We start from the raw sequence: 22,735 nt of genomic DNA on the forward strand, positions 1-22,735 counted from the left end.
CGCTCACAAACAGTCAGAGGCATAACTGACTGGGCGTACGCACCACCCACACCACCCCCTACAAGGGGTTTTGATAGAGTGGATGGAGACAAACTGTTTCCACTGGCAGGAGGGTCGGTAACCTAAGAATACAGATTTAAGATAATTGGCAAAAGAACCAGGGAGGAGACGAGAAGAATTTTTTTTTACGCCGCCATTTGTGCTCTGGAATGCACCACCTGGAATGGTGGTGGGAAGCAGATTCAATAGTAACTTTCAAAAGGGAATTGAATATATACTTAAAAAGAAAAAAACTTGCAGGGCCATGGGGAAAGAGCAGGGGAGTGGGACTAATTGGATAGCTCTTTCAAAGAGCCGGGACAGGCACGATGGGTCGAAGGATCTCCTTCTGTGTTGTCTGATTCTATGAACACAACTTTTTACATATTCATTTTACATGGCAAAGTACTGACTGAAATATTTACAGTGTTGAACATTTACATTGATCAATGTAAGTGTGCACAAGTGCCTTACGCTCAACGTGATACGTGCTGTGGTGTTCCTCTCTCCTCTGTGAATGAGTAACATAGAAACATAGAAGATAGGAGCAGGAGTAGGAGTCGGCCATTCAGCCCCTCGAGCATGCTCCGCCATTTAATGAGATCATGGCTGATCATCCAAATTCAGTACCGTAGCCCTGCTTTCTCCCCATATCCCTTGATCCCTTTAGCCTTAAGAAATATATCTAACTCCTTCTTGAATATAGGTAGGGCATTATCTTGTTCTTATTCTTAAGGGATGAGCAATGGAAGAAGTGCGTGTGGAGGATACCGAAGAAATCTCCTGAAGACCTGTTTGCTCTTCTGCTGACCACCTACCTCTGTGTGTTTCAGACCTAGAGCTCTGCTTAAGTGCCAGGACTGGGTTGTTCTATTCCGTCTGTGGGGTGCCTGCATGTTTTAATCTGCTTCTCTTGTCACTTGCCTAAAGGCAGGTGTTAGCAAAAAACTGATGTAGAATCATAGAATCATAGAATGGTTAGCGCACGGAAGAAGATCATTCGCCCCGTCACGCCCATGCCGGCTCTCTGCAAGAGCACCTCAGCTAGTCCCACTCCCCCCCGTAGCCCTGCAACTTTTTTCTTTCAGGTACTTATCCAATTCCCTTTTGAAAGCCGTGATTGAGTCTGCCTCCACCACCCGTTCAGGCAGTGCATTCCAGATCCTAACCAATCGCTGAGTAAAAAGCTTTTCCTCCTGTCGCCTTCGGTTCTTCTGCCAATCACCTTAAATCTGTGTCCTCTGGTTCTCGACCCTTCTGGAAATGGGAACAGTTTCTCTCTATCTACTCTGTCTAGACCACTCATGATTTTGAACACCTCTATCAAATCTCCTCTCAATCTTCTCTGCTCTAAGGAGAACAACCCCAGCTTCTCCAGTCTATCCACGTAACTGAAGTCCCTCATTCCTGGAATCATTCTCGTAAATCTTTTCTGCACCCTCTCTAAGGCCTTCACATCATTGTAGACCTGAGACTGGACCAGCTGTGCCTATATGCCTCCACACGTTCCTCTAATGAAGGTCAGGTCCTGGCTGTCACCACTGAGCTCTACAAATTACATTTTTGGGAACTGTCCCAAAAAACCACGATGTTACTGACTCACAAACACTTTGTAATCAGATCAAATTGAATTTGCTTATATTTAATGGGCATTCTGTAAATCATTATCAAGAATAAAACCTTGTACTATTGAAACAGTTCTCAATGAAGAAAACAACAATGCAGAGAGAGAGTTTAAGATGCAACCAATGGTGTAATAGATAGTTGGACAATTTTAGAGCATGACATAGAATTCATCAGAACAGGAAATTAAAATGGGACAATTTGCTTTAACAATGTCATAATTTCAATATAATTGAAAGGTACACAATAAAGGAGTATATTTCCAGTTCCTTTACCTTGTGCAATATTGTGCTATATTTCATAAAGAAAGATTCAACTGTGCTTAGATATTAATTTGCCATTTTAAGAGGTACAAGATTTTTTTGAGGAAATCTGTCATAATAGAATGAATTAAAAACATCAGCATATTTAAACTGAAATAGTAAAAATTATAGTTGTTTCATAAATGGAATAGGATTGCATGCAACAGCTCACCTAGTAGATCAGAACAGATGTCTGCAATCTTACGTGCCTTCACATCAGTGTTTTAATTACAGACACATTTACAATATTTAGATACAGGTATGGCAATTTTTTATTCATTGAAGTAAAGTATATTGATGGAGAACTGATTGAAATAACAACAGAAAAAGCTGGAAATACTCAGCAGGCCAGGCAGCATCCATGGACTTCATTGTATTCTGTTCGGCTTGATGACTTTAGCTATACTGTTTGGATCCTTGCAGGTACCAAAGTTAGTGTTCGTTATTGAACCAATGATGGATTTATCACCGTCACACTTCAGACCACCTTCACAGGGACATTTGTAGTAAACGTTATACAGGAGCTGAAAGGACAGACACAGTTTCAAGATTTCCTCATTTTCATAAATACACGCTGAGTAAATCAGTGTTCCTAAGATTGCAGTCATTTACTTGTTTTAACGTCAACCAGGGATTGCTGTACATCAAGATTGTTTGCCATTAACCAACTTTTATACATCATTACAGTGAGTATACTACCATAATAAAAGTTAGATTTGTTTAAAGGGGGCAGTATACATTTGTAAAGAATTGACTACAGACTTCAATCATATCCATCTCCCTCCACCCTAAATTGCCAAACAAAGGGTAGTATTGATGGCACTTCTAGATATGCCTTTTCACAGGCTGTCCAACCCACCTGCCAGGATGAGGATGTAAAGTAAATGCTTTGCTATTGGCAAAAATGTAGACCAATATATATATATATTTACATTAATAATCTCCGTGTGCTTTACAAAGATGCTTTAAAATAATTTGCAGTAATATACAACATAGAATATTGTTTTCTAAGGTGTTAGCCACGGCTCAGGGTAGCACTCTTGCCTTTGGGTCAGAAGGTTGTGGATTCAAGTCCCACTCCAGAGATTTGAGCACAAAATTGAGGCTGACACTCCAGTGAGAGTGCTGCACTGTCAGAGGTGCCATGAGATATTAAACTGAGGCCCTGTCTGCTCTCTCAGGTGGACATACACTACCATTACACTATTCAAAGAAGAGCAAAGTTCTCCCTGGTGTCCTGGACAATATTTATCCCTCAATCATTAAAAAACAGATTTTCTGGTCATTATCACATTGTTGTTTGTGGGATCTTGCTACGTGCAAATTGGCTTCTGCGTTTCCCACATTGCAACACTTCAAAAGTACTTAATTGGCTGTAAAGCACTTTGGGACATCCTGAGGTCATGAAAGGTGCTAGATAAATGCAAATATTTCCTTTTAAATCATGGAAAGCCGGAAGAAACTGATATAGCAAGGTTAATGTAAAATTGTGTGTTTTACACAAGAACAGATACTTATATTTATATAAAACCTTTATCAAACATCTCTTTACAGAATGAATTACTTTTAGAATATAGCAATTGTTGTTATGTAGGTGAATAGAGTTCTACAGGAATAATAAACAGCAAAGTGGTCTCAGTAACAGTAATGATGCAATGAAAGGAATGACTTTTCCATTTACATTTAGTTCCCATTGAAAACTGCTGGCTATGTTATTGCAATATTTTTATTAATGAAAATAACTTTAAAATTGAGTACTTACATGATTTGAGCATGCGCTTCTTTCAGCCCCTTTACTGGCACACCTTGCAAGACTCAGCCCAGTGTCTCTCTGGCAGCAGTGACTCTTACACTGAAAGCTTCCAATGCAGAGCTCGCCATTACTCTTTGTAAAAAAATAAGATGCATTTTTGCATGTCAAACTCAAACAGCAAAACTAACTTATGAAATCTAATTTCCAAAAAAGTATTCGCCAGATTGATTCAGTCATACATCTCTTGTGTTTCAAAACTACATCAAAGAAAATAGACTATAATTACATGGAAAATTTGCAAACTACGGTTCCTTTAAGACTATTATATATATTTACAGAGCACAAAAATGTTGATCATTTTTGTAGAACGATCAATCATCCAGCTTTCTTTTGTGATCTTTTACTAAATAAATGTGTTTTACTTGGATCTTTCATTAAACACATTTTTTGACACAGTTACAGAACAGACCTCATTTCTGTCATGCTGACTTATTTAATAAATAGAAAACTCTGTTGTATGACAGGAAAAAGTTTCATAAAACACTTGCTGAATTTCACCGAGGGTTCTCCCGCACATCTGCTGTAACTTGAGCGGAGGAGCTGTGGAAACTCTGGAAAAATGATGCCATTTTTCTGGGATTTCCCTCAAAGTTACGACAGACAAAGCAAAGGAATTCCCAGGGAAATTCACCCCCAAAAACATGTTAATAAGTCATTTATAACACGTGTGATCTCTTTCATAGTAACTTCACCACTGTTCACTGATATTGCATTGCCTTGTATAAATAATGGTGTTCAAAGTGTTTCCACGTGATCTTACCAGGTTCAGAAACAAGTTTTTCTCAGGAGCTGCTATTCCCACTGCAATGCAGCATGCCAGATAGACCAGTATTACCTTCATTTTGCACAGTGCTGGACAATTGCAGATGAAATGAGGGAATTTCAATTCTTCCTTTTAAAGCAATTCAATAAGTCACATGTGCAAGTTAATCATTACAGTTGACCTTTTTAATCACACTGCAATTATTGCAAAATATAATAAATTATTATTACTGGTCTGGGACTTCTGCAGATGTAGTGTATGTAAGCTGTTAATCAGTGTTGACTGTTCTCCTTCCATATGTTTTTTTCCGCTTTCTCGTATTTCAAACAGATGTCCTGTAAAACTTTGCTCACTTACTATATTTACCTTTCGCACTGTAGTAGTTTAGTGTTATCAGATACAACCCTTAAGCACAGATCGTATGCCATTTGTAACCCTAACATTCTTAAGACAGACAAAAGCAAACAACTTGACAATCATGTCTGATACATTACTCACAGTAATGTACAATTTAGTTGCAGATTTATTTTTAGTAAATCACAATTTTAGGCCACTGAATGGGTCAGTAGGTAAGTGCACTGCGTTGATGCACTAACTGATCTCAGCACAGGTTGGATAGAATGGGCATATGCCTGATGGGGCGAATGACCTCTTCCTGTGCTTTAATTTCTATAATCTCAGTCACGGGTGGTTACAATTCACCTCAGTGTCCTTTGGGCCAGAAAATGGAAAACAAATCAGCCAGGGATCCCATCAATGGTTGCTATCCAATGGCCCTTGCTAGAAAATGTGCATGTAGGAATATCAGAAGAGGACAGGATCAGTTCTACTCTGATCCCGTCTATGGCCTGCTGATAATCACTGTCCAGGCTCAAAGATAAACACCACAAGGCAATGAAGAGCCATCAGTGGCCATTGAACTATGTCCAACATTAGTCAATATCTGCAGATTACCATCAAACTGTGGATTGGCATACGCATGTGTAGAGATACAGAATGACTTGGTCAAAGACAACAGTATCCAGCATCGAAATAACAACAGAAAATGCTAGAAATACTCAGCAGGCCAGGCAGCATCCGTGGAGAGAGAAACAGAGTTAATGTTTCAGGTCTGGCCTTCATCAGAACTGGAAAAAGCTGGAGATGTAACAGATATTAAGCAGGTGCAGAGACAGGGGGTGGGGTGGGTTAGGAGGGGAGGAAGGAATTGAAAGAACACCCTGTACTTTTGTAAGAGGCAGGAAAGATAAAATGTTGCAAATGGGAGTGGCAAAAATCATACTGCATGAAAAATGGGGGCAGGGATAATTATCTGAAATTGTTGAACTCAATGTTGAGTCCGGCAGGCTGCAAAGTGCCCAATTGAAAGATGAGCTGCTGTTCCTCGAGCTTACGTTGAGCTTCATTGGAACAATGCAATAGGCCGAGGACAGAGAGATCAGAGTGGGAGTGAAGCGGTGAATTAAAGTGACAGGCGACCGGAAGCTCGGGGTCACCCTTACGGACTGAACGGAGGTGTTCCGCAAAGCGGTCGCCCAATCTGCATTTGGTCTCCCCAATGTAGAGGAGACCGCATCGTGAGCAGCGAATACAGTATATTAAATTGCAAGAAGTACAAGTAAATCGCTGTTTCACCTGGAAGAGGTGTTTGGGGCCCTGGACAGTGGGAAGGGCATGTGTTGCATCTCCTGCGCTTGCACGGGAAGGTGCCAGGTGAAGGAGAAGGGCTGTTGGGCTGATTGAGGAGTGGACCAGGGTGTCGCAGAGGGAGCGGTCCCTTCGGAATGCTGAAAGGGGAGGTGAGGGGAAGATGTGTTTGGTGGTGGGATCACGTTGGAGGTGGCAGAAATGGCGGAGGATGATCCGTTGAATGTGGAGGCTAGTGGGATGAAAGGTGAGGACAAGGGGAACCCTATCGTGGTTCTGGGAGGGAGGGGAAGTTCCTACTTGTACATATTAAAACATGAATCATGATGATTAAACATAGGACTAGTTAAAACTCCAGCACATAGCATAATGGCAAGGGAGAGCAAAACAAGAAGTTTATTATTGTGCTGTTACAAATCCTATTTATATCAATATTAAAAATAGGGGAATATTTTAGCAAAATTTGGGATTTGAAGTTCAAATTTTTCTAATGCATGAAATGCAGGTCCAGCCTTTCAGCACCAACATCTCAATGAGATTAGAACATAAACTAATCCTGTTCAAACATAGAATAGGGATAAAGGTACAAGTATGAACTGTAATTTAACTGTAAAAACAATCTAATTGTTGCAAAGACTATAATTTTAAAGTAATGAAGTTTCAGAGGATGGTTGTTGGTATTTATGAGGAAAGATTTTCTTTTGGTGGGTGGAAGGGGGTGGGGAGGGAGGGAGGTTACCCAAATAAGATTTTCTGTTAAACTGTATGGCCTAGAAATTCAGTTGCGTTCGCCAGCCGTTAACGCCATAAGAGGGGTAGATTTCCAGCGCTAGGCACTTAGCGCCCGGGCGCAGGCCGGTCTGCGCCAACGCCCAACTTCAGTTGACATTTAGCGCCAGCGCAAAGTGTTTGCGCCCGCTCAGCTGCGCGCGCAGCTTATGACATCATTTCGTCGTGCAACGCTGTTTGTGCGCCCCAAACCGGAAATTCAGTGGCGCCCGCCCAATGTGGGCGTGGCGCTGCTAAGAACTGTGAAGTGGAACGCAGCAGAGGCTCTGCGGGCCTCGGGGAGCGCTAATTAAAGGGCACTTACACTGAACTATAAAGGCCAGCCATTTTGCTGCAATGACTTTAGTGCTTTGGATTTCTGGACAGAGACCAAGGAACAGACCTTACTGATTTGGGACAACATAGGAGAGGTATTTTTGGCTTCTGGCCAGAGCTTGGAAATTTGACTCTTTGTGATTTCACTGTTTGCAAGTTTATTATGGGGGCTGCATGGGGTTCCAACCCTCAGTTCCAGCATTATGTGCGAAGGGCTCGCAGACGCTGTGTGAGAGGGCCAGCCATGCCTAGACGCAGAGGGGCCATTAGGCGTCGGCAACGTAGGCCTTACCCACTCAGGGAATACCGGCAGCAGGTGTCCTATCTCACCATGACTGCCGCGCATTGTGTTAAGAGGCTGCGCTTCAGAAGGGAGGTGGTTGCAGAGATCTGCCAGCTGCTTCACAGAGATCTGCGTCCACAGCTGATGTGCAGGACGTCTCTGTCGGTGGAAGTGAAGGTCACGGTGGCTCTGAACTTTTATGCAAGCGGCTCCTTCCAAGCCGCTGCTGGGGACATAGCGAACATCTCCCAGTTCGCCGTGCATCGCTGCATCCGGCAGGTCACCGATGCCCTTTTCGCAAGGAGACACCAATTCATCTCCTTCCCCATGACCCCAGAGAGGCAGGAGCAGCGTGCAGTTGGATTTGCCAGGATCGCCGACTTCCCCATGGTGCAGGGCGCCATTGACTGCACGCATGTGGCTATGCGGGCACCTATCGACAATGCCGAGGATTACCGCAACCGGAAGGGCTACCATTCCCTCAATGTACAGCTGGTGTGTGACCACAGGCAGCGCATCCTAGCTGTCAATGCCTGCTTTCCAGGAAGCAGCCACGATGCATTTATCCTGCGCCAGACTACTGTGGCTGACATGTTCGAGGCACAGCCTCCACCAAGGGGATGGCTTATTGGGGACAAGGGCTACCCTTTGTGCACATGGCTCATGACCCCGCTCCGCGCGCCCAGGACCCCTGCGGAGGAGGCATACAACGAAAGCCATCAAGCCACAAGGAACATCATAGAGCAAACGATTGGCGTCCTGAAGCAACGGTTCCACTGCCTGGATCGATCTGGCGGATCTCTACAGTATTCGCCGGATAGAGTCTCCCAGTTCGTCATCGTTTGCTGCATGCTGCACAACCTGGCTATCCGCAGGACTCAGGCACTGCCACCTCACGTTGGGCCACCACCTCAGGAGGACGAGCAGGAGGACCATGAGGAGGAGGAGGAGGAGGAGGAGTACCAGCCCAGAAGGGAGCCACAAGGTCCAAGGGCCGTCCGCCGGCGGCTTATTGAACGACACTTCTAGGCCCCCTGTCAGGGAATGGCTTGTGGCAATGAACGCACCTGAATGCAGCCGCTCCGCAAGCCCTCAGCCGGTTAACGCAACAACCACTTGAAACATGACACCTGGACAAGCTGAATAAATAAAAAGCTTTATTTAACAAACTCAGGGCCCTTCCCACATGAAACAGAAAAACAGACAAGACCCCCAAAAAACAGTGAAAAACATATCTCACTCCCACAACCTGGGGAGGAATAACAAAACTTGTCAATCCAATTGGCCTTCATCTTCGGCCTTGCCAAAATAAGCTCCCCCCCCTCCAGAACACAAACACCCCCATATAAAAAAAACAGTTGCCGACACCCTCTACTTGGTGTGCCGAGAGGGCGAGTCCTTGTGCAGGCTTCTCCGGCCCCTGCCCGACCTGTTGCTCCGCCTCAACCTGGGCCCTGTTGGTGTTGGAAGGCTGGGGGAAGGCTCCTGAGGGCCGCAATGCGTAACGGCAGATGCCCCTGGGGGTCGGCCTAGACGAGGTCCGGCCCTGGAGGGTCCGGCTGCTGACTGCTGCAGCTGTGGCTGGGCAGCATCAGTCTCTGCAGCAGCTCGTCGCACCTTGGCTGGGGGAGTGGCAGTGGCGGCTGCAGCAATGGGGGCAAGCTGGCTGATGCCAGGCGCTCGCTGGTCGCCAGAGACATTGGCACTCGGCCGGGCTGGCACTGCAGCAAGCGCAGCAATCTGGTGGAGGCCAGACCGCTGTGCTGCAGCAGGGCGGCGGGTGCCCTGTCGATGCTTCCGTGACACAGTGAGTGTGGCAGAAGTGAGTGCCCGAACTGCCCTGTTCTGTGCCCGCATCAGATCAGCCAGTGTCTGCACGGCACCACTCATGAACTCGCGACTCGCGTCCTGTGCTGCCGCGAGTTGGTCGACACCCCTGGCCTGTGCTGCCGCAAGTTGCTCGACACCCCTGGCCTGTGAGTCCCCGAAAGCGGCCACATTATGAGCCAGGGACTCAATGGCCTGAGGCAACTGTCCCACAACCCCCATGAACTCGTTGTGGCGCCGCTCGGAGGCCGCGGACATTTCATCAAGGAGGCGCAGCTCCTGGGCGAGGACCGTCTCCGGACTGGAGGGCGGACTCTCCATCTGGGGAGAAGGCCGCCGAGCTGCCCGACCCTTCCCGCGTGCCTGGACGCCACTGGGCCCAGCAACTGCCCTTCCCTGCAACACTTCCCCCCTCTGGGGAGAAGGCAGCCGTGCTGCCCGACCCTTCCCGCCTGCCTGGACGCCACTGGGCCCAGGAGCTGCACCCCCCTGCAACACTTCCCCCTGGCTCTCCTCCAGGCAAGACGTGTCCCCTCCATTGCCATCCCCTGGCGCGGATGAGGGTTCCCCCGATGTGCCGCCTTCCTCTTGGTCCTCGTCGTCCTCCTCTTCCGAGGGACTGGCACTCTCAGCTTCATGGACCTCCTCCTCACCAGCTGAAAGCAGGAAGGCACAAGAGTAGCTTTAGAGTGAGGACAGGGCGTCAGCGAGGGAGGCATGAGTGGTGGCATTATGCGCATTGGTCGGACAGTGGCAAAGGATGTAGATCTGAAGCGCAAGGGGAACGAGAGAGGTCCAAACGGTCATGTCCTTACCATTGGGGCCCAGCACAGGGTCGGCATCTCCAATAGCAACGGGGCCAACCACCCGGCCACGCATGAGTCGAGCCACGCGCTCCTCCAGGTCACTGAGCTCCTGGAACTGGCCACGGCCTCCCCCGGTGACATTCCGGCTCTTCATATTCTTGGCCAGCTTGGCCTGCAAGAGAAAGGACGGCCTCTAAGTACAGTGTGTTGCCCTGTTGTTGTCTGCACTGCCTCCCATGGTCGATTAGCATGGCCAGTGTGGTGCCCTGTTGTTGTGTGCACTGCCTCCCATGGTCGAATAGCTTGGCCAGTGTGTAAAGTGCAGAAAGTGCTATTGATGATCATGCCAGTGCCATAGCTGCGGGAGGAGGGATGGCCATTAGGCCTTTGAGGTTCCTTTGCCCATAATGTGAGGTGCACATGCAAGGATGAGGAGGACACTGGAAAGGGTACTCACCCTGACCATCCGAGTGAGGTCATTGTACTTCTTGCGGCATTGGTCCGCTCTCCTGAGGACATCGCTGGTGGATGACACCCTGTGGGCGATTTCCCTCCAGACTCTCCTGTACTGCCTCCTGGGAGCCTTCTTGCCACTGTCCGGGCACAAGATCTCTCTTCTCTTTTCAAAAGCCTTAAGCAGCACCCTCAAAGCATGCTCTGAGAAGCGCTGCGCTCATTCACGGGCCTTCTGCATGGCTTCAGGCGTTATTTGGGTCCACCAGCAGTGTTCAGGCCTAGCTGCAGGGCTCCACTATCCAGGGCGTGGCAGCAGACAAAGTCGACCCTTCCCCCTTTAAGAGCTGGCCGGCGTCAGGGTGTCTGCTGTCAATCAAAACATGACCGCACCTGCACTGCGCCCGGCCTCGGCGTTATCAATCCGCACCGCCGGCTTAGCGCCTAAAGATAGGAGTGCAACGCCAGTTTCAGCGCTCGCCCAAACTCCTTGGCCAAATCTACTGAATTTCGGCGAAGTGGCCTACACTTTCCGGCGGGCGCTAACTTTCGCGCCCGCCCGACTTTAGCGCCCCAGAAGTGGCGCGACTGAATTTCTAGGCCTATGTTCCTTTGAAGGATCAATTTGTTTTCCACAACACATTTGTTCAACATTGTGCTGTAATTTTAAATGGCTGGCCAATAAAGATGGCAGTTGGTCACCGTCCTTGATTGAACGTATACAAAACTCATCAAACCTTAGAGCAGATCTAATTAATGGCAGTTTTAAAATTAATTCGATGTAGGTCAATTCTTCCTTATCAATAAGCTGCCATTCTTTATATGCAGTATAGGTAAAATGTTACAATAAAATGTTATCTAATTACTTGTTGACATTTTTACTATGATAAATACAAGGTAAATTATTCCATTCAGTGTAGATTGATCATGCATTATGGTGTTTAAATGCTGCACTAATGCTTTAAGCACAGTATTATGAAAAACTGACTGGATAAGCAATAATATAAATCTCGCTACAAAATAACTTAACTCATACTATTTAAATATACCCAACTGCAGCTATTAGAACTGATAAGGATTTTTTTTATTGCTTGTATGTCAAGCTAGTTGAACAAGAAGGAGTAAGATGGTTGGGAACTGTGCAGATTTTATTGTTCATTTTACAGTTCCACATCTGTTCAGAGGTTCTCAGGTTCATCCTTTGATATTTACACCTCTTGTGTTCTATTTACATATGATAGGCAGACTCATTAAGATAACACATTTGCTCAGTTCTTGCAACCGATCATGAGAATGTGCCTCTATGGTAACTATTAAATGGATAACTGCTATTATGTTGTACTGCCTAGAAACAGCTTGAACAACCAGTTATAAAAGCAGTTGAAACGTGTCATGCCCTTCCATTAAAGCAAATTCAAATTACTGCAGACTTCTCAAGCTGCTCTCCCGTAATGGCAATAAAACTTGGGGTGTATACTGTAATCTTGCACATTGGTTATGTGTTTGCTCAGAATGTTGAATTGTAAGAAGCCAGCAAAGTGTGAAGGAAATTGTGGTGTATGTGCCTTTAAGAGCAATTATGGTGTATGTGCCTTTAAGAGCCCCAGGTGTGCGTAATGCCGGTAATTGCCACTTGGGCTATATAAGCCTGTGTATTGTGTATATCCTTTAGAAACCCCCCCCCAGACTTGCTTAGTAAATACCTATGAACCAACTCCTGTCTTCAGTGTCTTTGTCTACACACGGACACTACAGTGGCGACGAAGTGGAAACGGACTTACCTGCAATTCGGCAGCACCTCAAGGACATCGATTCCTCCAGCGTCCAGAAGACTCAAGGAAGTAAGAGAAACTGTGGTTTCACCAGCTGGCCAAGCTGGTGACAGGTACTGCGCTAATCCTTCCTGGGCGTCAGGCTGGAGCTCCAGCGGCGGGCTCTACAGCTGAGACAGGCAGCGAAATCGGAGGCAAGCAATAACGGACTGGGAGGGTGCACTCGAGAGACGGCCGGCGCGGCAAGCAGGTCAGCGTTTAGACCTCCGTCGGGAACGAGTCTCCAACAGTGAATAAACAGAAACCACAGTAAAACAGCGTTGTTATCGGTAGCAGCGGCGGGAAAGCGCGGGAAGCGCCATATCGTTGCTACAGAGAGAGAAAAAAAAAGCGCGGGAAGCACCATATCTTTTCTGAAATGCCTAAATCTGGTAATATTGAGGCTTTTGATGGCGAAATAGAAGATTGGACCACATACGTGGAAAGAGTAGAGGTTTATTGCACTGCAAATGGAATAACAGATGAAAAAAAAGCTTCAGTACTTCTGAACTTAATGGGTGCGAAGACATACGGGCTGTTACGAAATTTAATCACTCCAGCCAAACCAAAGGACAAGACTTTTAAAGAAATTGTTGATACCCTGCAGGAGCATTTAAACCCAACACCGCTGCTGATAGCGGAACGATTCAAGTTCTTCAAGAGAAATCAACACAAGAATGAAAGTAACGCTGATTACCTAACCGAATTAAGAAAGCTATCAAAGTACTGCCAATTCGGAGCAGGACTATCGGATTATCTTCGAGACAAATTTGTTTGCGGTCTCTTAAGTGAAGGAACACAAAAAAGACTGCTTTCTGAAAAAGATTTAACATTGGACAAAGCTTTCGGTATGGCTGTATCATACGAAGCAGCAGCAAAAGGAGCTGCAGAGATACAACAAGAGACACAGGACTTCGGCACCCATAAAATGACACAGGAGTTCGGAAGATGTTATCGCTGCGGCAGATCCACCCATAACCAGAGGGACTGCTGGTTCAAGGGCAAAGCATGCAGGCAATGTGGTAAGATTGGACACATTGCACGGGTATGCCAATCTGGACAAAATAAATCCACTGACAGAAAACAAAAAATCAATAAAGAAAAGTACAGGAAGGTACAAATGATGACGGACAATAGCTCCGAAGACCAGAATAGCGATAGTGACTCCGGAAACAAGAGACTAAGCTGTCTCAAATTACATAATGTACTTGCCAAAGAGGATTACCAAACCATTTGGGTTACCCTCACAATAGCAGGGTCCCCAGTTAAAATGGAGCTAGATACAGGATCAGCTCTAACCGTAATAAATCGACGAGATTACGAGAGGCTATTTTCGCATATACCTCTAAAAGACACATCCATTATCTTAAAAACATATACGGGGCAGAAAGTCTACCCCAAAGGAAAAATAAGGGTGCCTGTGGTATACAACGGCAAAGAAATACAAAAGTTGTATTTATACATTCTACAAGATGGTGGTCCACCGTTGTTGGGACGTGAATGGATAAGGAAGATACGTTTAGACTGGCACTCCATTCAGGCACTGACGGTGACCAGTAAGGAAAAAAACAATGATGACATCATACCTGAACGATTAAAAGACATCTTGGCCAACGCCAAAGAAGTGTTTCAAGAGAAACTAGGAACCTTGAAAGGCATCACCGCCTCAATAAAAGTGGAAGATACAGCAATTCCAAAATTTTTTAAGGCAAGACCGGTGCCATACGCAATACGTCCGGCAGTCGAGGCAGAGCTGAAGAATTTGGAAAAGGCAGGCGTATTATCCAAAATAGATTGGAGCGAATGGGCAACACCCATCGTTCCAGTCATGAAAAAAACATTGAAAAATAACTCTGAGGAACAGGAAAAAATTCGCATCTGTGGGGACTTTAAGGTGACTGTAAACCCGGTCCTTCACACGGTACAGTATCCTCTTCCGAGGATAGAAGATATTTTCGCCTCACTATCCGGAGGGAAACGTTTCACAAAAATTGACTTGGCACAGGCATATCTACAGATGGAGGTTGAGGAGACCTCTAAAAAGTATCTCACAATAAACACACACAAAGGCCTGTACCAGTACAATCGACTGGTTTTTGGAATAGCATCAGCTCCAGCTATCTGGCAAAGAGCTATGGAGCAAGTCCTGCAAGGGATTCCGGGGACTCAATGCTACCTAGATGACATCCTTATAACAGGAGAAAACGACAACGAGCACCTTGCCAATTTGGAGCAGGTGCTCACTAGGCTGAAAGAACGGGGCCTACGAGCAAATCGCCCCAAGTGCGAATTTTTCCAAAATCAGATATCATATTGTGGCCACATAATTAATAAGGAAGGGTTGCATAAGTCACCTGAAAAAATTGAAGCAGTTATAAAAGCCCCAGCACCTGAAAATGTTTCACAATTAAGGTCATTCCTGGGATTAATAAATTACTATCATAAATTTTTACCGAACTTATCAACTATTCTACACCCTCTTAATTATCTTCTACAGACAGGAGTGATTTGGAAATGGAACGAAGACTGTAAACGTGCCTTCCATAAATGTAAAGACTTAATCACATCCGAGAAAATTTTGGCTCATTACAACCCATCACTACCAATCAGACTGGCGTGCGATGCATCCCCTTACGGCATAGGAGCAGTATTGTCCCATAGATTCCCTGATGGCTCGGAACGGCCGATAGCTTTTGCGTCACGCTCATTGAACTCAGCTGAGCGTAACTATGCCCAGATAGACAGGGAAGCAGTCAGCCTGGTATGGGGAGTGAAGAAATTCAACCATTACCTACACGGACAAAAATTTACCTTGCTGACTGACCATCAACCCCTCATCTCCATATTCAACCCTAAAAAAGGTGTCCCCATTATGACGGCACAAAGACTACAGAGATGGTCCCTTTTTCTAGGGGCACACCAATACAACATTGAATACAAAGGGTCAAAACAGCATGGGAATGCTGATGGTTTATCACGCCTACCGTTGCCAACGATAGAAGAGGCACCTACAGTAGACCCAGTAGAGATATTCCACTCTACCATAGTGGAATGTCTACCGGTGACAAATTCTGCCATTGAAAGGGAGACAAGAAATGACCCTACTCTCTCACGGGTCTACGATTTAACAGTGAAGGGATGGCCAGCACATGGCGAACCACTGTTGCCAGCATTCTCGCAAAGAAGAGAACAGCTGTCAGTGTGCCGAGGAACCTTGATGTGTGGATCCAGAGTGGTGATTCCACCCAAACTCCAGGATAAAGTGCTAAAGGAGCTTCACGAGGGGCATCTGGGTGGAGTGAAAATGAAGAACCTAGCTAGGGCGTTTGTATGGTGGCCAGGTATCGATGGAGACATCGAAGACATGACCAAGAGCTGCCTAGGATGCCAGAAGGTCCAAAATGCTCCGCCACAGGCCCCTCTACATCCATGGGAGTGGCCCTCATCTCCCTGGCAAAGGGTGCACATCGACTTTGCTGGTCCATTTATGGACTCAATGTTCTTAATCGCAGTTGATGCACACTCCAAGTGGCCGGAGGTAATAAAGATGTCCTCCACCACCACGGAAAAAACCATCACAGTATTAAGGACCATATTTGCCAGGAATGGGCTGCCGGAGCAGATATGTCTGATAATGGACCGCAATTTGTGTCCGAAGAATTCAGAACGTTCTTAAAGAACAATGGGGTAAAGCACTACACGTCCGCCCCATACCATCCCGCCACCAATGGATTGGCTGAAAGGTTTGTCCAGACCTTCAAGAAGGCCATCAAGGCCATGGGTAATGAAGACATAAAACTTCAGCACAAGGTGGATAACTTCTTATTTGCATATAGGAATGCAACGCATATGGTTACTAACCAAACTCCCGCCATGATGTTCTACAATAGAAACCTAAGATGCCGGCTGGATTTGGTCAAGCCCAACATCCGAAGGGACGTGGAGAACCGGCAGTTTCAGGGCATGAATGAAAGGCCAACTAGGGCCTTCCAGATAGGCCAACCGGTTTTAGCCCGGGACTACCGTACCGAGAAATGGCAGCCTGGAACTATCTGCACACGATTAGGACCACTGATGTATACCGTGGACATCGGAGACAGCATAATAAGGCGCCATGCTGACCAAATCATCAAGTCATCCGAAAAGGGACAACCTACACCGCCACTCTATACATCTAACGATGAAGTAGAGATACCCATATCTACCTCCGATCTGGTGACACTGGAGCCCGATGAACCCGACACTGGCCTTCAAGCCGAATCAGCCTTGCCAGAAGAACCTACTACACCACCAGAAATTACTACACCCCCGAGGCGTTATCCGGACCGAGTCAGGAAGCCTCCTGAGAGACTAACTTATAATTAATTAATACAGCAATGTATATTATTTTGCATATAACATGTAATTAATAATTACTTAAAATATGATGTACTAGTTAGCTAGAAGGGGAGGAATTGTGGTGTATGTGCCTTTAAGAGCAATTATGGTGTATGTGCCTTTAAGAGCCCCAGGTGTGCGTAATGCCGGTAATTGCCACTTGGGCTATATAAGCCTGTGTATTGTGCATATCCTTTAGAAACCCCCCCCCCCCCCCCCCCCAGACTTGCTTAGTAAATACCTATGAACCAACTCCTGTCTTCAGTGTCTTTATCTACACACGGACACTACAGAAATTATGATTATGACGGGTTTGGATAGGCTAGATGGGGAAAGGCTGTTCCCACTAGTTGATGGTACAAGGACTAGCAGACACAGATTTAAGATTTTGGGCAAGAGATACAGGAGGGACGTGAGGAAAAACTATTTTGTGCAGCGAGTGGTGATAACCTGGAATTCGCTGCCGACGGAAGTGGTGGAAGCGGAAACACTCAGGCCTAGAAATTGGGTATAGCCCCGCTTGGGGCGTTAGAATTGGCGGAGCGCAAATTTTATAGCCAGACGCAACTTATCGACACCTCGTGCGACATTGGGTTGTAGCACCCCAAAAGTGATTGAGGCGCGAGTTCAGGCATTACACGGGGTTCCTAAGGCGCTAACATGCCGGCGCAACCCAATATCGGGGTGTCCGGCCGCAGCGCAGGTGCTCTCAGTTACCGATGACCACGAGACTTCCAGGTGCCGGCCAGCTCTTAAAGGGGTGGGTCAGGCAGCTCCAGCATCCACACTCTGCGCCTTGTAGGCCTGCAAATCGGCGCAGGCCCTTCTCTGGCACAAAAAACTTGGAGCAGATGGAGAAGGTGAGGTAGAGAGCAGAGCGCTTCACCAATGAGTCTCTGGAGGAATTGGTGGCCGCAGTGGAGCGCCGGCGAGATGTCCTCTACCCCGACAATGGCAGGAGGCCTAATCATAAGGACTACCGATGAGCTTGGAGGGATGTTTCTCAGAGGGTCAACTCCAGCAGCATGGCGACCAGGAGCCCTGTGCAGTGCAGGAAGAAATTCAATGACCTCACTCGGGTCATGAGGGTGAGTGGTGTTTATGTAAACTTATGCATCCCTCCATTAGCACCTGACTTTATGGCTACAGGGTGCGCTATGCCCCAATGGCCATCTGTCAGCAAGCACCCATGGCCCTTTCTGGTCACACACATGCACATTTGACTCAGGGCATCATGTAGGGGCTGTTCCACCATGGGGGGCATGAGATGATTGTTGGATCCGTGGTTCAGTGGATATGCTGTTATTAAATAATCACACAGATGCTGTACATTAACAATAAACAGGTCTTTACTGGAGGAGGGTAGTCTCAAGACTGGGGGTACAGAGGCATGCGCAAAGCTTATATACAGGTGTGGTCACTGCCGGTACTACAGTATACAGGAGCTGTAAAAGTAATTCTGACTTAAAGGCACATACACTACAATTCCTCCCCTTTTAGATTAGTAGCACCCCTAATATTCAAATAACAATTAACATTTCAACATGTACATTAAACAACAAAAGTCCATTTATAGATTCAGTCTTTGGGGCGGCTTCCTGACCCTTTTGGGATAGCGCCGTTCCGGAGGTTCTTGTTCTTGGTGCAGAGGCGATTCTGACCCCTTTTCATCGGGTAGTTCATCGGGTTCCACTGCTACTGGGTCTGAGGTAGATGCTACCGGTATGTCGGGTTCATCCCCAGGTACTCGAGACATGGGGTTGACGCATTCCTGTGACGCTAAGGTCTGATCGATGTGGCGTCTCACAATGTTCTCCCCGACATCCACTGTGTATATTAATGGCCCCTGCCTTGTACATATCGTTCCGGGTTGCCATTTCTCTGTTCGATAGTCACGGGCCAAGACTGGTTGCCCTACATTGAAGCTCCTTGTCGGCTTCTCATTGATGTGCTGGAATTGTTTGTCCTCAACATTTCTTCGCACATTTGGTCTGAGCAAGTCCAGGCGAGATCTCAACCTTCGGTTCAAGAACATCATGGCCGGGGTCTGGTTGGTAACTGCATGTGTTGCGTTTCGGTAGGCTAATAAGAAATTGTCCATCTTATGCTGTAGTGGAATTTCATCATCGCACATGGCCTTCATCGCCTTCTTAAAGGTTTGTACGAACCTCTCAGCCAATCCATTTGTGGCTGGATAATACGGGGTGGATGTGTAATGCCTTACCCCATTCCTTCTCAAAAATTTTTGGAACTCGTCGGACACAAACTGTGGTCCATTATCAGAGCAAATCTGCTCTGGCAAACCATTTCTGGCAAATATGGTCCGTAGGACTGCAATCGTTTTCTCTGTAATGGTTGAAGACGTTTTTATCACCTCAGGCCACTTTGAATGAGCATCCACTGCTATTAAGAACATTGAGTCCATGAATGGACCAGCAAAATCAATATGCACCCGTTGCCATGGAGAGGAGGGCCACTCCCAGGGGTGTAGAGGGGCATGTGGTGGTGCATTTTGGACCTTCTGGCATCCTAAGCAGCTCTTAGTTAGGTCTTCGATTTGTTGATCGATTCCCGGCCACCACACATAAGCCCTAGCAAGGCTTTTCATTTTCACTCCCCCCAGAAGACCTTCATGTAGCTCATTTAGCACTCTCTCCCTTAACTTGGGTGGAATCACCACTCTGGATCCACACATCACTGTCCCCTGGCATACTGACAGCTGTTCTCTTCTGGATGAGAATGCTGGCAACAGTGAGTCGCCATGAGTTGGCCATCCCCTCACCGTCAATTCATATACCCGAGACAGCGTCGGATCATTGCGGGTCTCCTTCTCTATATCCGCGTTCGTTACTGGCAATCGTTCAATTATTGATGAATAAAATATCTCGATAGGGTCCACTGCTGGTGCTTCCTCCACAGTAGGCAGTGGCAGGCGCGATAGCCCATCAACGTTCCCATGCTGTTTCGTGCCTTTATATTCTATTTCATATTGATTCGCCCCTAGAAACAGGGACCATCTTTGTAACCGCTGTGCAGTCATCACTGGAACGCCCTTCTTAGGATTAAAGATGGAGACAAGTGGTTGGTGGTCAGTCAGCAAGGTGAACTACTGCCCATGCAGATAGTGGTTGAATTTTTTTACTCCCCATACTAGGCTGAGGGCCTCCCTGTCAATCTGGGCGTAGTTGCGCTTGGCTGAGGTTAGTGACCGAGACGCAAAGGCTACTGGCCTCTCCAACCCATCAGCGAATTTGTGCGACAGCACCACTCCAATACCATAGGGTGATGCATCACATGCCAAACGAATTGGTAGTGCTGGGTTGAAATGGGCCAACACCTCTTTTGATGTGATCAATTCTTTACACTTCTGGAAAGCTCGTCTACGTTCGTCATCCCACTTCCATGGTACCTCTGTTTGCAGTAGGGTGTTCAGTGGGTGTAATACCATAGACAAATTTGGTAAGAACTTGTGGTAGTAGTTTACCAGCCCGAGGAACGACCTCAGTTGTGACACATTTTCCGGTGCTGGAGCCTTGACTACTGCCTCAATCTTGTCAGGGGACTTATGTAACCCCTCTTCATCGATGACGTGGCCACAATACGAGATCTGTTTCTGGAAAAACTCGCACTTGTGGCGATTAGCTCGTAGCCCATACTCTTTTAATCTGGTGAGCACTTTCTCCAAGTTGGCGAGGTGATCACCGTCATTTTCGCCCGTGACCAAGATGTCGTCCAAATAACACTGGGTCCCTGGAATCCCTTGCAGGACCTGATCCATCGCCCTTTGCCAGATAGCCGGAGCCGAGGCTACTCCAAACACCAGCCGGTTGTATTGATAGAGACCTTTATGAGTATTGATTGTAAGGTATTGTTTCGAAGCTTCTTCTACCTCCATTTGCAAGTACGCCTGGGCTAGATCAATTTTGGTGAAGCGTTTACCTCCAGATAGTGAGGCGAAAATATCCTCAATTCGTGGAAGCGGATATTGTACCGTGTGAAGGACTGGGTTCATTGTCACCTTAAAATCCCCACAGATGCGGACCTTCTTTGGTTCCCCAGGCGTATTACTCAACGACCTCTTCATTACAGGAACGATGGGTGTAGCCCACTCGCTCCAGTCCACTTTGGACAGTACTCCTGAACGTTCCAACCCTTCCAGCTCTGCTTCAACAGCTGGTCTGATTGCATAAGGCACTGGTCTGGCCTTCAGAAACTTTGGGCTTGCATTTTCCTCTATTTTAATCATTGCTGTTATTTCTTTTAGTGTTCCTAGTCCCTCCTGGAACACTTCTTTTGCGTCAGTTAGCATTTTTGACAGTCGTCCAGGTGTGGCGTCGTCATCCTTTTTGGCCTCAACCTTCAGTGCCTGTATGGAATGCCAATCTAATTGTATCTTCCGGATCCATTCACGTCCTAGCAGTGGTGGTCCTCCATCTGGCAATACATATATATCCATTTTAGGTATTTCCTGGCCTTTATATGTCACTTTCACCCTTATTTTTCCTTTGGGGTAGACTTTTTGCCCCGTATACGTCTTCAAGACAATCTCTGTAGCTTTCAAGGGTATATGTGAAAATAGCTGCTTGTAGTCTCTTTGATTTATGACTGTTAGCGTTGACCCTGTGTCCAATTCCATTTTCACTTGGACTCCGTCTATCTTGAGTGTAACCCAGATAGTCTGGTGATCCTCCATTTCTGTTACCTGATGTAGTTTCAGACAACCCAGCTCCTTGATTCCGGAGTCTGTGTCACTTTTCTGTTCGTCTGAACCACTGTCCATCACCTGGTGTACCTTTTTGTACTTCTCCTGTGGCGATTTCTTACTGTTGGTTTTCTTCCCAGACCTGCAGACTCTTGCTATGTGTCCTGCTTTCCCACACTGTCTGCACACTTGGTCCTTGAACCAACAATCTTTCTGGTCATGTGTTGTTCTGCCGCAACGATAGCACTTCCCTGTTCCATAGGACATTTCTTTGGTGCCATATTCTTGCGGTCTCCGTTGTATCTCTGCAGCGCCCCTTGCGGCTGCTTCATGTGATACTGCCATACTGAAAGCTTTGTCCAGCGTAAGGTCCTTTTCTGATAGAAGCCGTTTCTGGGTTCCTTCACTTTGTAGCCCACACACAAACTTGTCCCTTAACGTATCTGCTAGTCCCGCTCCAAACTGGCAGTGTTTCGATAGCTTGCGCAGTTCCGTTAGGTACTCAGCATTGCTTTCGCCTTTGTGTTGGTTCCTTTTATGGAACTTAAATCATTCTGCTATCAGCAGCGGTGTGGGGTTTAAGTGGTCCTGTAGGATTTCTACTATGCTTTCAAAATTTTTGTTTACCGGCTTCTCTGGGGTTATTAGATTTCGCAGTAACCCATAAGTTTTTGCACCCATGGAATTTAACAGAACCAGTGCTTTATTAGCATCTGGCACTTCATTCGCCCTGCAGTACACCTCAATATGTTCCACATATGTCGCCCAATCTTCGACTTCATTGTCGAACGTAGAGATACTGCCACTCTTCGGCATCCTTGGGTGTGAGTTAACTGTCAAAAATGGCACCTCCCGCGCTTCCCCTTCTTCTCCGCTGGCACAAAATGATGTCTCCCGCGCTCTTTCTTCTTCTCCGCGGCTCAATGGCGTCTCCCGCGCTCCCCTTCCTTCGCCCCGCGGACCCTGTTCAGCCCGTGAGCCCTGGCTGTGCTCTGCGCGTTCTTCGTTTTATATTTTTCGACGCCGCTCAGTCTAGAACCTGGCTGTTTCTCTACCCTCTCTCTCTCCAGTTTGTTTTCTTTTTCTCGACGCCGCTCGGTGTTCAACCCCCGGCTGCGCCCTGCGCTCTTCACCCTCTGTCTTACCCCGTCAACGCTGCTCGGCTTAATCTCCGCTGTCGGTCGG

At 46.7% G+C, this 22,735-nt stretch overlaps 1 protein-coding gene across 1 annotated transcript; it reads right to left on the reverse strand.

Moving 5' to 3' along the window:
- Nucleotides 1-1,665: 1,665 nt before the first annotated feature.
- LOC147105191 (colipase-like) lies at nt 1,666-5,919 on the reverse strand. The gene is made up of 3 exons (XM_086011756.1): nt 4,538-5,919; nt 3,727-3,849; nt 1,666-2,488 (listed from the first exon to the last, which is right to left on the reverse strand). Exons 1-3 carry the CDS (start codon nt 4,616-4,618, stop codon nt 2,333-2,335), a joined length of 360 nt encoding a protein of 119 aa, XP_085867882.1. The 5' UTR covers nt 4,619-5,919; the 3' UTR covers nt 1,666-2,332.
- Between the last annotated feature and the right edge of the window lie 16,816 nt (nt 5,920-22,735).

The sequence above is a fragment of the Somniosus microcephalus genome, chromosome 18 (assembly GCF_052327205.1).
Source record: "Somniosus microcephalus isolate GS21.2 chromosome 18, FLI_Smic_1.0, whole genome shotgun sequence".
In the NCBI taxonomy this organism is placed as follows: Eukaryota; Metazoa; Chordata; class Chondrichthyes; order Squaliformes; family Somniosidae; genus Somniosus; species Somniosus microcephalus.